The sequence below is a fragment of the Myripristis murdjan genome, chromosome 10, assembly GCF_902150065.1.
Source record: "Myripristis murdjan chromosome 10, fMyrMur1.1, whole genome shotgun sequence".
NCBI classification, from domain to species: Eukaryota; Metazoa; Chordata; class Actinopteri; order Holocentriformes; family Holocentridae; genus Myripristis; species Myripristis murdjan.
Window position 1 is genome coordinate 12023409 of NC_043989.1, and position 15336 is coordinate 12038744.

General features: G+C 38.4%; 1 protein-coding gene across 5 annotated transcripts in view; it reads left to right on the forward strand.

Annotated features, from left to right (window-relative positions):
• The window catches only part of diaph2 (diaphanous-related formin 2), a 415888-nt gene that overhangs the window by 8197 nt on the left and 392355 nt on the right, over nt 1-15336 (forward strand). For 4 of the 5 annotated variants that reach the window (XM_030062123.1, XM_030062125.1, XM_030062126.1 and 1 more), the window contains exon 3: nt 13698-13730. The exons of the other annotated variant lie outside the window; for it this stretch is intronic. In XM_030062123.1, the coding sequence (XP_029917983.1) occupies nt 13698-13730 (33 nt within the window). The remainder of the gene's footprint in view (nt 1-13697; nt 13731-15336) is intronic. 5 annotated transcript variants of the gene reach the window in all.

Below are 15336 nucleotides of genomic sequence, written 5' to 3' on the forward strand. Positions count from 1 at the left end.
ACAGCTGGGCTGTTGTATACTTAACCTTCATTCTTTTGACAGTATCTGATTATGAATCATAATTCATGGATTACGATGCCTCAGCTGTTGGAAGCTGTGGTATTTGAAAGGTATCAGAGGACTTTTGCAGCTTTTGACATTTGAGCTTTAGGTCATTGTAAGTCATGTTGACATGTTAGCATGCTGTTACCAGAGCTTGTCGCATTTTGTGACACTTTTGTTACTGTTCTAAGCTGCACAGATCCTGTTGGGTCAATATAAAGTCAAAGAGTTCTAGTCAGGCCAGAGTATACCTATATTTTGCTTTCCTGTGGTGTTTTGTGTTTGTTTTCCATTCATAGTTCTCTATTGTTGGGTGTGAGTGTAGCAGAGATGGTGTTTGGGAGATGTGTCAGAAACGGCAGGAAGCAGACCTCATGTGAATGTTACATGGCATTCAGGAAGTCGGAGAGAGGAAGTGGTGAAGAATGCTTTAGTCACACTTGGAAGAAAACGACAGACTGCTCTAACATCACCCTCTGAAGCGAGGCATATTCATTCCCATCAATAGATTAGATTAGATTAGAAGACTGTTATTATTGCACAAAAGGGAAATTCATTTGGCTGCTTCACTTACATACAATTCTAAGACCTAATATGTAATAAACAAGCTTTGAGGCATTCAAGTCAGTTCTCACCATGTAAAAAAAGCACTTAAATATGCATTATCTGTTAAATTACGCTGGGCTAATTTACAGGAACCTGAAGCGTAAAAATAATGCAATGATCAACCTCTGAAGTTTTTATATCAGCTTAAAAAGTACAAGAGTGCAGAACTGTGATTGAGCTTCTGAACAGTCTGATACAGGCTTTGATGAGGTTTGATGACTCTCTGCTCTTTGACTTGAGGTTATGATGAATGAGGTAGAGGGTTTTCTCATGCTGAATTTACTGAGACGTACTTGGAGGTGGTGGTTGTCACCATTCATGATCATGATCTGCTTTGTTTTTGGATTGGATTTGAATTTTTAAGTTCTCTTAATATCAAGGAAAGAGATTAGTGTCAGCAGAAACTAAATTCAAATTGCAGAAATTTATTACCATCATATTGAACTGTTGAATAAAAAAATGCATTTTGATTTGTTGAATAAATTCATTTAGCAGTTGAATTTGCAATGCAGTGTCAAATTGAACACAACAGCTTAAAATTGAAAGGGATAATTATTCAATAAAACTTTTAACTGCACTTTCAAATTCATTTTCTCTGCTCAAATGAGTTTTCTTCATTCAGATTGAGGATCTCAGGAATTTCCTGAGTGTCAGCTGGAAGGCAGATTCCTCCAGAGCTGCCAAAAGTGGGCTATCACTCTTCACTTAGCCAGCCACGAGCCATATGGCACCGTGCCTTGCTTATGTCAGTGATCCTGTCTTATTCTCCCCACTTGGTGCAAGAGTTGCCAATTGAGTCATAGCTATCAGCACCGGGCTGCATAGAAGGCTCAGTATGCTAGTTTGCTACAATGCGGATAGCTAATGATGCTTAAAAAATGCATTGCAGCCTTAATGCAGATTTATTGTTATTTTTCATTTCATCATATTGGACATAGTAGCGATTGCATTGTAGAATATCACAGAGGTATCATTACAGTGGGGGATACAACAGAATTGGTCAGCAAGCTAGCAGTGGTAGCAGGAAGGTCCTGGGTTTGATTCCTGGCCAGCTGACCAGGGTCCTTTCTGTGTAGAGTTTGCCCTGTACCTGCATCAGTCTCCGCTGAGAGCTCCAGTTTCCTCCCACAGTCCAAACACATGTAAATTAGGTGTGTTGGCGATACTTAATTGGCTCTAGTTGTGAATGTGTCTGTCTGTCTGCCCTGTGATGGACGGCCTTCTGCCCAGTAAGCGCTGGGACAAGCCCCAGCATCCCGTGACCCTAATTAGGATGAGTGGCTTGGAAAATGATTGGAGAACCCCACCCCCCAGCCCCCCACCCTCCTTTTTTTGGGGTGGAGGGGTGGGGGGTATGAAAACTATGTTCTTTTTCTTGAGTTCTTTTTTGAAAAAATAACTGATTTGTTTGGCCACAACCTAACATAACCAACCAACTAGTGATACCACATGTTCACGTTTTTACATAGCCGGCAGCTATACCTTAATATATCAAGTTGATATGATGTTAAATAATGTAAAATATATTATGGATTTGCTACTTTTTCACCAAGTGGGCAGAACAGGATTCAGGCTGAGGAGCTGAACAACCCACTGTGTGTACATGGCTTCTGGCTGGCTACGTGAAGAGTGTTAGTCCACTGTTAGTATCCTTGGAGCAGGCAGCTGCTTTCCATTTGACACCCAGGGAATAAAAGTAGCTTGTGCCTGAAAGTGTGTCCAGGAAGCTGAATCTGAATGAAGAAAACTGAATTCGAAATGGTGAAAGCTGAATTTCAAGGTTTTATAGAAAACTAAATAATGTAATATAAATAAGTTCCAATGTATCACATTGAAACATATTCCCTGCTGGCTGTTTTTCCATATTAATAGTTTGTGAGTTAAAATTGATGTGCATATATGTTTTTCATACACACTGCAAAAAGAGATCTTTCTCATACAATTTCATCCTTCATTCAAACTAATGCTCATGAAAAAGTAGCCTATGTAACAAGCCAACTCCCAAGGATAAGGTACTAGAAATTTCCTTTTAAATTCTAGTGACAAAGATGACCTGAGGGCAGCGTTGTGCTAGTTGACAGTCACATGGTCTGGGTTTCCAGTTCAGAGCCATTCAAATCACTGCCCCACTGGCTTTTGTGTGCTTCCCCTTTTCAATAGTTGCTGTTTTAGGAAAATGTAAACAGTGCCCATGCTGAAATAATAAGCACAGCGCAGACTCATGCCCTTTTAAAGGCACTGGAGCAGTCATCGAAGACCAATGCCTTTTTTTTTTCTTTTTTTGGATTTGTTTCTTTAAAACATAAATCATGAAACACATGGAAGCCTTTCTCACTGAAAAGTCAACAGTGTGAGAATTGACTTAACACTGCAGCAGTCTAGTCGTCTTTCAGTTGCTCTAAGAAACAAAATGGCATTCATGATTAAATCCAATTGTCCCAAATCGAATTTGTAGGTTGGACAAGAACTAGAAGTGTTCCACTATGGCCCGTGTGTATCATAAATTTGACTGTGTTGGGATTAGCGACACTGTCTGATGTGTGCGTGTGTGTGTGTGTGTGTGTGTGTGTGTGTGCGTGCGCGCTTGCTCTTGGTATGGCCCACACTGACAACACTAAGCACCCTGTGTGCTCAGGATCTACTCGAATTCATAATCATCATTTCAATTTTACTTTCTCCATCTCACTCCTGTTTGTGTTAACTGCATCTCATCACAGAAGATAGATGTGTTTCAACATAGTCTTTTACATAATTGCGCAGTGTTTTCCAGCTGGTCCATTTCCTTGTAGAGGATAGGCTAGCTATAATGTGTCATTCATGCTTCAGGCTCTCACCACAGTCTTTTCCCACATTCAAACAGTGCTTTGTTTCAAGGAAGTGCCTGTTGAAGTGGGAGGTATAGGGATTTGTAGGGACTATTTAGTGGAATAGGATCTAATCTACACATCTTCTACACTGCTCTCTTTAATGTTAGATCACCTCTAGCCTATTTGGTTTATAGGACTACAGTATAGCTAAAAACAGTGTGCTTAAGTGGAAGCCACAAATCAAATGACTTGTCTTCTGTTGGGTCGCTACAGCATCTCATTATGGAACAGGCTAGATTGAGATTTAGTCAAAATTGTCAGTGGCATTTCTTATTTTAATCTCCATTCATTTCTTAAAACATTATGCATCATCTTATTTAATACAAGTTTGGAATGCTTTACAAAACCCCTGTAAACTACCTTATTACGGTTGAAATACACCACACATATAATCAACTGAGGCTGCAACATGGACCAGGAGTGCACAATCTGTGTTGTTGTGTGGCTGATCTATTTTTTTCCCTCTACACGTGGCTCCACATAGTAATGATAACGATAATAACGATGATGATGATGATAATAATTGATTATAATAATAATTGATAATAATAATAATAATAATAATGCTATTCATGCAGCAGTTATCTAAAAGCAGAATTTATATATACCTGACGTAGTCCTAACAAGTATGTTAATATATATAAAGGAGATAAAAATGAGAAGCATCTTCAAAAGAAAAATTCTAGTGGCTCAGCTGGTGGCCTTGTAGTATTAAGGCAAAGACTTTGTCTCATGCAGTGACAATGACCTGCATGTCATCCCCTCTCGCTCTGCCCAGTCTTTGTTGTTTTTCTCCACTGTGCCTATCAAATAGAGCCAAAATGTCCTCAAAATTTCAATCTAATGAAATATATCAAAGTGTAAGAGCAACAGAAGATTAAAAATTTGGAAAATCTAAAACTTTACATAGTGACAACATGTAAATGCTGTTATTTTTTTCAATATCTAATTTGTATAGCGCTTTTCTAGTCTACTGGCCACTCAAAATGCCTTACAGTGTATGCCTCATATTCAGCCATACACACACACACACACACACACATTCAGATACTGATGGCAGAGGCTGCCAAGCTGCCCATCAAGAGCGATTAGGGGTTCAGTGTCTTGCTCAAGGACACTTTGGCATGTTCTCGAACCAGGTGCTCTACCTCCTGAGCCCCTCCACCCCAAAAGTCAAGTCACTGTCCAAAAGTCCGTATTTCTTGCAACTGACTTTATATTGAAGGAAAGACCACTAAGGTCCTTTTAAGTAAGATTTTTGTAGTTAGGATGGCCCAATAAGATTCCTTGAGATTGCTGTCAGTGAGTTGGAAAAAGGTCTGAGACATGATGATGATGATGTCTGAAGGACAGTTCTACTGTCTCTGCAGTTGGGGAACTAGATTTTATGTGGAAGGTGGAACTGGATATTGTCTAGCAATGGAAAGAGAGCGCGACAGATGAGATTTTTGCGAATGATGTTGCCAAGTGGGAGACTGATGATGGAAGACTGAGGAGAATGATGAATTGCCTTTCAGGACAGAGAAGATTCTGTTGGAAAGATAGGATCTGAGCTAGCTCGGTGTTTCAAAGATTCGCCCCCAGTGCTTAAGTTGGTGAAGTTGAATTGTATGATTAACTGTATCAAATGCCCACTTAAAGTCTAAAAGACTCCACTAAAGTCTAAAGGGATTTGGAAGTCAGAACTCACAGCATCTGTGCCATTTTTAGTCATTTTGATTATTGATTTCAGGGCAGAATTGTGTTATCTATACCAAATTGGAATAGGTTTTGATACCTAACCTTTATTCTTTTTTTAATTGCTGCTCAGGTTTGAGCAATATTTTCACATGCAATATTTTGCATATTAGACTACTGAACAAACTGGTTACCTGTTCACTTTGCAGGATTGACTGCTGTAGAGTTGTTGAGAGCAAAAGAGACTTTAATCACATTAATTTTCATTTCCACTTTGTTTGTAATATTTGTCAATAATACTCACACATTATTTCAGTTTTATTCAACTCCAACTGTGGTGCCATATTTTGCATCAAATATTTTATTGCCTATGAATCACCTAATTTTGAGACTAAGAGACTGAATATTTATGTCACATGCCAAATCAGGTTATTAGCAGTAAATCCAATAAAGTAACCACAATTTATGTCAAGGCTACAAATATTTGTTTTGGGACTGGTAGTGCATTACCATCTCCATGAGCTCTGGTGCATACAAAACACATGGCTCTATTAACAATGGTTTACTATTATTTATTTGTTGAAAGTATGTTATTATATCAATAGTTAATTCCTTCCTAACAAGTTGGTTTGTTCAATTTTTAGTTTGGAGATAATTCACAATTTGGCTGTTAACCCACTGGGATATTTTCACTAGAAACAACACTGAGGCATGCTCACTTTTTGCTGTGGTGCCAACTACATGGCTGAGTCCACAGGCAACAGATACTTCTACTGCCACCTTTTTGGAAACGTTAATTGTTCCTCATTATGCAAGTGCACACTGTGATTTTGGCACACTTGACAAACACTCCCCTTTTGCATTTCTAAGACCACAAGTCATCACATTGTGTGCCAAAATCAAATTTGTGCACAATTACCTGTGCATGGATAGGCACAGCATGCACTCTGTGGTTTCTCGGTCATTGCACATAGCCAATGAAGAGTGTGCAATTGTTCTCTCCAGGTTATAGTTTGTTTAATGTGCCTGTTGAATGGATATTATGAGACACCAACAACCAACAGGATGCTTGAATGTTGGTCTTAAACCTGTTAAAAAGTAGTGAATATGTTGAATACACAATCAAGCTGAGTTATAGTGAGCAGTGACACAGCGTCGTTGGATGTTATGATGACTGACACAAACCATGCCACATCTTAAGGCATTAGGGCAAGGACAGGAACCTACCTCAGCTTCGCCATAATTTAATAATCTGTGAACTACTGGAACTCAGTAAGGAACCTTGGCAGACTACTCCTCCTGTCCCCCCAAACACACGCACACACATACACACACTGATCCTCTGTGTGCCAGTGTATCTGTGTCTTCCTCCTTTCTGAATTCCTCCTTAGAGATGCAGGACTAGTGAGCAAATGTGAATGAGAGCTTTAGTCAGTTTGGATGTTTCCCTGAAAGTTTGATCAATTTGCTTCAGTTCAGTGTCTCTTCCAGAAGATTTGTTAGGCTTGGTGGCAACTCCCAAAGAGGATATGCCTGATGCACAGTGATTACACTGGCTTACTGTATAACAGAAATGGGTCATACAAGACTGAGGCAGGGCCTCCTGAACGATAAGGTCTGTGAGGGTCTATTGGATACGACAGGGATGGCAGCCTAGTGCACAGAGCAGTTTTGAGAGTAGGTATTTAGGACCCTATGAAATTCATTTAATTTTTTTTCCAGATTGTGTTTTATCTTTTCCCAGATTCCGTGTTTTACCATTTAATTTTTCTGAATTTGAATTTTAAGATTTAATCACATTTTGTCATCAGAAAATGTCTAATTGGGTGATGGATGAATAAAATTTCAACAATTCAATAAGAAAATATTCAACATTTAGTGACTATCAATGAATTTGTAACACAATATCACACATTTTTTTTTTACAGAATCAAAGAACGTGCTTCAACACTTTGGAAACTGCCGATCTGGTTTCACTGACGAGAGTTTATTTTCACTGAGGAGCTCTTGTTAGTGTGCCCCCCACCCCCCCTCTGTGTGTGTGTGTGTGTGTGCGTGTGTGTGTGTGTGTGTGCGTGTGTGTGTGTGTGTGTGTGTGTGTGTGTGTGTGGGGGGGGGGGGGGGGGGGGGGGGTAGTTTTTTTTCTGTTCATTCAGCTTAAGTTCTAACCCATAATGGCTGGCAAAACCCTAATTTTTATAAATTACAGCCATTTTTTGGAAAAATCCTTGATATTCTGCGTTTTACAGTAGATTCTGTTTTCCACAATTCCGCCTGTGTTTTCTGCATTGCACAAATCATAGGGCCCTAGGTATTGGAGGCGTCTAGCTGTTTGGCCAAGGGCATCTCCATGAATGGACTGTATTTACAACCAGAACTCATTGCACTTCCTCTCTCTCTGCCTCTCTCTGTGTCTTTGTCTGTGCCTCTGCCGCCCCTTTCTTTTCTCTGCTTGAAAAGGGCAGCCCCACACTGACATTAAGATTTATTTGATGGATTGCATCAAGAAGGACAAATGTTAGCCAAATGTTTTGCAGCTACGTAGGCTGTGTTGTGCACTGTCTCTCACAGTTTTCCAAGACAGCCATCGTGAAGAGTTTGTAACAAGGTTAATTCAGACAAACTTGATTTGTTTAGACTACGTCTAATTCAATTTTTGAGGAGTGACATCAGGCAGACCCAAATATCATCTGAGTAATTCAGGGTAATATTGGCAAAGCTGTGCATCCTATGTGATTACAGAATGACAAATTATGTGATTTTGACATTTGTGGCTATGAGGAGCAACCATTAGCCTAACCAGAAGAAAGTAGTCTTGCCTCCAGGGCTGCTAGCTGCAGACCTGTATGCAGGAGACTGCTGGAGCTGAGTTGTTTCTTAGAGTGTAAGGTTTTAGGTATCAGAATATATTTGATAAGGAAGAGAAGAGTTTAATAACTCAGTGTGACATTATGCCAATTTTAAGCATTGTCAGTTTTATGGTTTATTATATGCTGTCATGTTTAATTCTGACCATGACCATTTTTACATGCACACAAATACTGAGGCGCTGTGTGAGAATGAAGGTGTGACATGTGAATGCCTGCTCTCATTAAATTACTTGAGCTGCAAATTTTTAAATTAGATATTGCTATGGTGACTTTGCAGAATTTAGCAAAATTATTAATTACTAAACAGAGGATTGTTGTATGCTTGTAGTATCTAAATGTGTTTATATCCAGGTATGCTACCCAAATCAAAGTACTGATAACTCGGAGAAAATTGACATGGAGGCAACAACAAATAATTACACCAGAATGACTGCAGTTAATAACAGGAGGGAAATGACTGAGTTACCTTTGTTGACATATTCAAGCAGTAATTGTGGAATACAGGAATGTTGACAGAAAATTCCACAACACCATAACAGCTTTTGCTGTTTTCATTTCAACTCAGAACCTGTTAAAAACAAGCTCTGACTTGTGAAAAAACAAAGTGAATGGTCATCCAACTTGGAATTACAAGTTCAGTCAAAAATTTGCATGCCATTTCAGAGCAACAGTTTCTCTAATTTTTGATCACGTTGCAAGAATTGATCAGTAGAAGAATATTTATATACTCCTTAAGCATATACAGCTGTATACACTTAAAGTATTTCCCCAGGATGAAACTGCAGAATTTCTTCTTTTTCATTTGTTTCTCCAGAGTTGACACTGGTGTTGAAATTCAGAGTTCTGAGCTGAAGAGAATGCAGCATCAGCTTAGCCCAGATTAGAGTCAAGGCACTGACAACAGTGCAGGGCTTCTTGTGTCTGAGTTTCACTGAACCTGGCAATCAGCAGCAGGTGGTGTTGAGCAGAGTTGATTGCATGCAGCTGTAATATTGTTTCCAGTTTTATCTGATGGTAAGCTGGTCTAACATTATAAGATGTTCTTTATATATATGCCTTACTTACTTATATATTTTTTGTTTGTTTTAAAATTAAGTAGTTGTTGATTGTTCAAGGGTGTCTATTTGAAATGTTTAACAACAACTTTTATTTAAACATCCCCATTCAGATAAATTAATGAATATATTTGAGAGATAAGAATGACTTGCAGGTAGATGGAACTTAAGGGAATTGGAGACAGTAGGCATGTTTGAGGTGGTAATGATACCATGGTGTTGTTTGAGATAGAAGACAATAACACTTTCTTATTTCAGTTGCTATTTATTGATTCTTTTCTTTTATTTAATTTCCAGCCACAGCAGTCATTAAGTGCAAGTTGTTTATTTGTCAGTGTCAGAAAAAAATATGCAGGAACCATATATATATATATATATATATATATATATATATATAGAAAAAAAACTTACACAAGAGCCTCCACAACTTAATATAGCAAAATTTTCAGTAAACAACACTGTATATATTGTGACCTCCCTCTGCCTTTATTAAAACTTCTATTCTTTTTTGGAAACTTGCTGTGAGTTTCTCAAAGAAATCCACGGGGCTATTTTTCTGTTCTTCTTGTAAACATCTCCAAAGTTCAGCCCTAGTTGTTGGTCGCATTTTCTGCATCTCACAATCCAAGCAGTCCCAAAGACTTTGAGTGATGCTGAGGTCTAGGCTTTATTTTTGTTTGTTTTTGGAGAGGGTATTACATTTTACTGAAAACACTGGCTGCTGCTTTGATAAGTGTGTCTCGACTTTCTTAGCATCGTGCTTGGGGGTCATTATTTTGCTGTAGAATGAATTGGTTCCAATCAAATGTTGTCCAGAGGGATCAGCATTCATGATGCTTTCAATCAAAAACGAATCACCCGAACCAGATGTTTTTAAACATTCCCAAACATGCCATTATTCTCTGCTGTGTTTGACTGATGGTTGCACACATAATTCTGAGTCTATCTTGCTTTACAAAATGTATTGTTATATCCAAAAATCTCAAATTTTGTGTGATCCATAAAAACTTACCTCACATGACAGTTTTCTAGTGCAAATATTCTTCTCCATTGTCGTTTGTGAGAAGCACCTTTTTGACAGCTAGGCCTATACATCCTGTCAGACCCATAGCATTGTGTTGTTTTTTGACAGAAACTCCTGTGGATTTTTTTCTGATCTGAAGCAAGAATGGATTTTTTTTTGTGTTCTGTTTGTCTGATGGTGATAATTTTGGTGGTCTGCTAGGTCTTGAACAGTTAAGCTTCCAATTTTCTCTATACCATGCAATAATATTTTGAACTGTTTCAGTAATTGCTGTTTTTTATCCTTTGCCTTACACTTTCCTTAGGCAAGTGAAATATCTTCCTTAGCTATTTTAGGATGCACATGAGAAAGAAGTGTGCAATGAAGGTGTTTGGATATTTGTGAATGTTAGTATTCGAATGCCTTTTGTTGGGAGGAAGCAGCTGTAACTTTTTGGTTTTAGGGTTGAAAAAATGGAAACAGTAGGGTGCACTAAACAGTGGAAAAATTAAATACTGTTACGTATGATATCGCACGTAGTGTTGGAGGTTTTTATCTAATTTTCTTTGAAATATGTTTCATGCATGGTTTGCTGATGTGAAAAATGATCTGTTCTGAATGGCCATTTGACTGGGAGGTGGGAATTGAAACAGTGAAACTGTGTGTCTGATTTATGCTCAGTGCTGTATAGTATGTACCCTGCTGTTTTTTAGGAGTGTCTGAAAATATTTGCAGTGTAGCTTGTCTCCCTCTCTCTCTTGCCCTTCTCCAAATTTGTGCATGTTTGCAGCAAAAAGATATGCTCCACTGCACTGAATATAGAAAGCAAATGATTGTCATGGTGTATGTAGGCAACACATTGATACCCGTTACTTTCTGAATAAGCAGCAAACAACTTTGGAGTTTCAGAAATAATTAACACCTTAGGAGAACACAGTTTGCCACTATGAAAATCCTATTTGGTTGTTGAGCTGTGCTTGCCAGCGGTGAGTAGGCGAGGCTAATTTCCATCTCTACATGAAAAGTAATCTAAATGGTTTACCAAATTCCAACTCTGCTCCACTCTCAACAGGTGGAAGCTTATACTTGAATCTCCTCTGTTTAGCAAACTTGAGTTTTTTTCCCTGCATTGCTGTCCAGAGTTGCTAATACTAACTAGCCTATAGCTGAAGTGAAGTCCTGGCTAATGGACTGCAGACACAAAGTAAAAGTCACAAGTCACATGATGTTGCCAAGAACTGTCAGCAACACATTGCAGTTCTCCCTGCCAACACAGCCTGGCTCCCAGTTATCCTTTGTTATTATTAGAACTAATTAAAGTAAAACCTAATTTCCTTGTAAACTCATTTTACAGAAGCTTTTCAGAGCAACTTTGCCATCCATTTTATAGTGATGGTTCCAGTGAGTGAGTTAAAATGACATCATGCAGATGGTCTAGTTAAATTAGTTGGAAATAAGAAAACTTGCTATTTGAAGCCTATGCAGTGGTTGCCAACTTAAAACAAAACTGATCCTTTTTCTGTCCTGGATGGAATTTCATTTCATATGCCACCTGGTGGCATGTTGTAATAAAACCAAGAGCACTGGAAAGACATTATTACCTACATGAGTTGTTGGAAGACTTGATGGAATATTAACATTAATTGTAATATGTAACATTAATTTCAAAAGTTATTGTGTAAAAAATGCATACGAGTGTGGTTTTGTGTCCCCAAATCGACTCTCAAGTTGTGAGAAATTGCTTTGTGTTTTCATTTTTATGGAGTCATAATCATATTTGATTAAGGAGGGACCCAGAGCTAATTTGATTAGGTTATTTAGAGGAATATGTGTTTGGTAATAAACATTTATTATGATGAAAAAGTTTACTTTAATAAGCCGGGGAAGCCCAGAGGACATGCAAGCTTAATTGTTAGATGTTAAATTGCATTGTTGCAATGTTGCCAAGATAATGGGCGAGGAAAGGCCCTCAAGTCAAGGCAATTAACCAAACAGTGGTTTGATTGTTGTTAAATTGATTAGAATATGTTTAAGTACCCCATTTGAAAATTAGCTATTGTTTCACGCAGTTTTAGGTTCTTAGAGAGTGCTGCGCTTAATGACACATAAGTTCTGCGTTGGGGATGGAAAGAAGAGTTGTTGTCCAGGACATCTTCTCAGCTTGGCCTGTTTCCGAAAGTTTTGAGACATCTGCAAGTATGAACGATCTCAATAGATGGTGCAACAATGCCCAGACGTATCAGGAACATTTTGTCTACATAATCTCAGATGGGCTTGTGATACTCATTTGTAATCTTGAATTGTACTTTGATATTATATCTTAGGCACCCCATTTAGGCTTCACATGCTGTGACTGGAGCTTGGTTTTCCATAGTTAGAGGGCCTCATCTTCCAACTGTTGACCAGTTGTTGCAGACAAGAGCTGTGATAGATACAGCAATGTGTATGTCTGCTCTGTGTTGCCCAGAGTGATGGGTAGCAGCTTAGGAAGATGCAGAGAGGGCGGCTCAGGTTAGCCAATCTGTTTGCTTGCACCATTGCATACTTTCCCGATTAGAAGTGGAGAAACCCTTCGGCTGGAGGCAGGCTTTATGGCCATCATCACCCCACATCTCCCTACTCATTAGTACTTCACAGCCTAGCGCTATAGCATATGGCAGAGTGTTGCTGCTGCTTCTCATTTGAGGTGTGTTACAAATGTCTGTCCCCAGCAGAGCCTGGAATTAGGAGAAACAGTGAGGACAAGGTGAATTTAAATTTTTGTTTTTTATGAGGGCTGTTGTTATTTTCGAGTGTGGAGAATCTTTCAGTGTGTTTAAGAATGTGTTTCTGTAGAAGCATGGAGGGATTGATTGGCTAGAGAACAGTAGGTGTCACTCTCATCCAAGGGAGAGATTGGAGTGTCGCTGACTAGTGTTTGTAGGAGTGATGTGACTTGGCCACTGTCAGTACAACAACTCTATGAGACACACACACACTTACACACTGACTGTTACTGACTGCTGTGACAGTGTATTGAGTGAGGTTCATGTTTAACCATATAGCTTTTGTTAAGCATTATGAACTCGCATGCACCAAAAGGGGGTTCTGACTTGGTGTCCGACTTCTCATTCCACCAATGGCCATGTGGCAGTGGGATCGTAGGAGCTTTATGATGTGTCTCATATTTGCATTTCTTTTGTATATGTCCAAAAGTGTGTGTGCTTGGGATGTTCACCCCCACACAGACACTGAGTGCATTTACATGCGTACTATGTTCCAGTATTTGGGATTCTTCAGTGTCGCCACATCCTATTTACAGTATCCTCGATATGCTCATATCCTTGTTATGAAACTTTTTTTTTTTTTTTTTTTATCTGTAAAGCCTGTTTCAGTGACAGTATTTAGAATATTATGTTTTTTAATATATACAAGGATATTTGTGATTGGGATCTAAATTATGATCGTATCAGGAATATGAGCTGGTATCTGCAAAATCCTGCACATGTAAATGCACTTATTTAAGGACACATACACTTGAGGGTGTTGTCACTTTCTGTTGGACCTTATTTTTCACACTGTGCCCTCCCTCCAACAGAACATACACATAAAAACATTGGCTGACGACATGGTAAGGTTCCCGTTTTCCTTTTGTTGTATTTCATTTTGGTGTACATCTTCATTTGTTTTCATGATTGCATGGGACTTTTATCTGAAATGTGTGGATGGATCAAATGCACAATCAGAAATGACATGTGGTAACCAAAAGTAACATCAAAAGTCCAGATGTGACTGTTTCTTGTGTAGGCTACAATTAATTTAGTCACAAATTAACACTCATATAGGCCTATATATAGTTTTCTGAAGTTACAGGCTGTTCAGATGTTTTCAGATGATTCAAATTTTATGTTTTTTGCCTTATTGTACAAGATTATAGAAAAACATAGGCAAAATAGACTGTTCTTTTGAGGTTTATTGTGGGATAAATGGTGCTCCCTCCAATCATTAATATTTGAAGAAGCTCTTAGTCCTGAATATCCAGTGTTCTTCAAACCAATGTTTGTTTTACTATATAGCAACACTGGAGTCAAAGATGAAATCCCACTTAGATCTACTCTTACCTCTCTTTAAAAGTTTTAAAAGTTATATAACAAAATATTTTTTCTTTCTATATGGTCTCCTGTGACGTGATGGTGTGAGCACATCAATAAATATAACTTACGGTGTCAAAAGAGGTTTTCTTTTTCCAGTCTAAAGCTGTGTTTTGATAATGTTAAGCACCTACTTTTGTTAAATTTTTCATCATCAATAGAATTTTTCCCATAGCGCCTAGACTACTGTAAGCCTATAAATCATGTGGTGTACAATAACCAGTTTCACTTAGAGTGAGAATATGTTTCAGTCTTGGGTGTTTTTGTGTTCTACTCATTAACTTTGTGGTAACAAAAAGCCTAACTTAGACACCTTGAGCCATATAGTGTTGCATCAAGTGTGACGTACCCTGTATGTCCCTGTAAACCCCGCAGCTTTTCAAAAATGACTATTTCATCTTGTTTTGTGTTTGGTCCATCCACAAATATTTCAGTAAACAGAAAGTAGTGGCATCGTGTTTGTCATCATCATATGTTTGCCTTTCCATCTCGTTTATGTGTGTGCATTCACCCAGCATGACCTGTCCACTACATTTTTACTAATGATGACTAACACACTGACTGGTGCATGTTGTTCAACTTCTTCTTTTGACCCAGTAAAACATTTGTGCAGGCTGCCTTTTCTTTTGATTTGATCTGTCTTCTGTCACATATGAAATCATATGTAATATGAGCATTACTTTGGTACTACACTTTATGATGCTTTTCTGCAGTCATCAGCGTAGTCACAGTAGATGAATAGCTGGAGACTGAACTGTAACTCACTGATGTTATGGCAGTGAGTTTAAGTTTCTGTAATACACGTAGACCATTCCCATTTTATAGCTTATGTGTGTACATAAACCCAATGAGACTTAAAGTGTGATGGTAAGTGAAGCCCTAATAATGTCTCATATATGATACTGCATCAAGTGTAGATATACAGTACACCTATGTTGAAAAAAATAAACATTTTATTAGTCGTTCATAAACATTTGTGTTGGTTTTAGGCTTAATCATAACAGACATTGGTACATGTTGCCAAAAAAATGAGACTTGAGTCTTGAGTCCACACGTATGAACACAGGTCCATCACTAATATTGAGA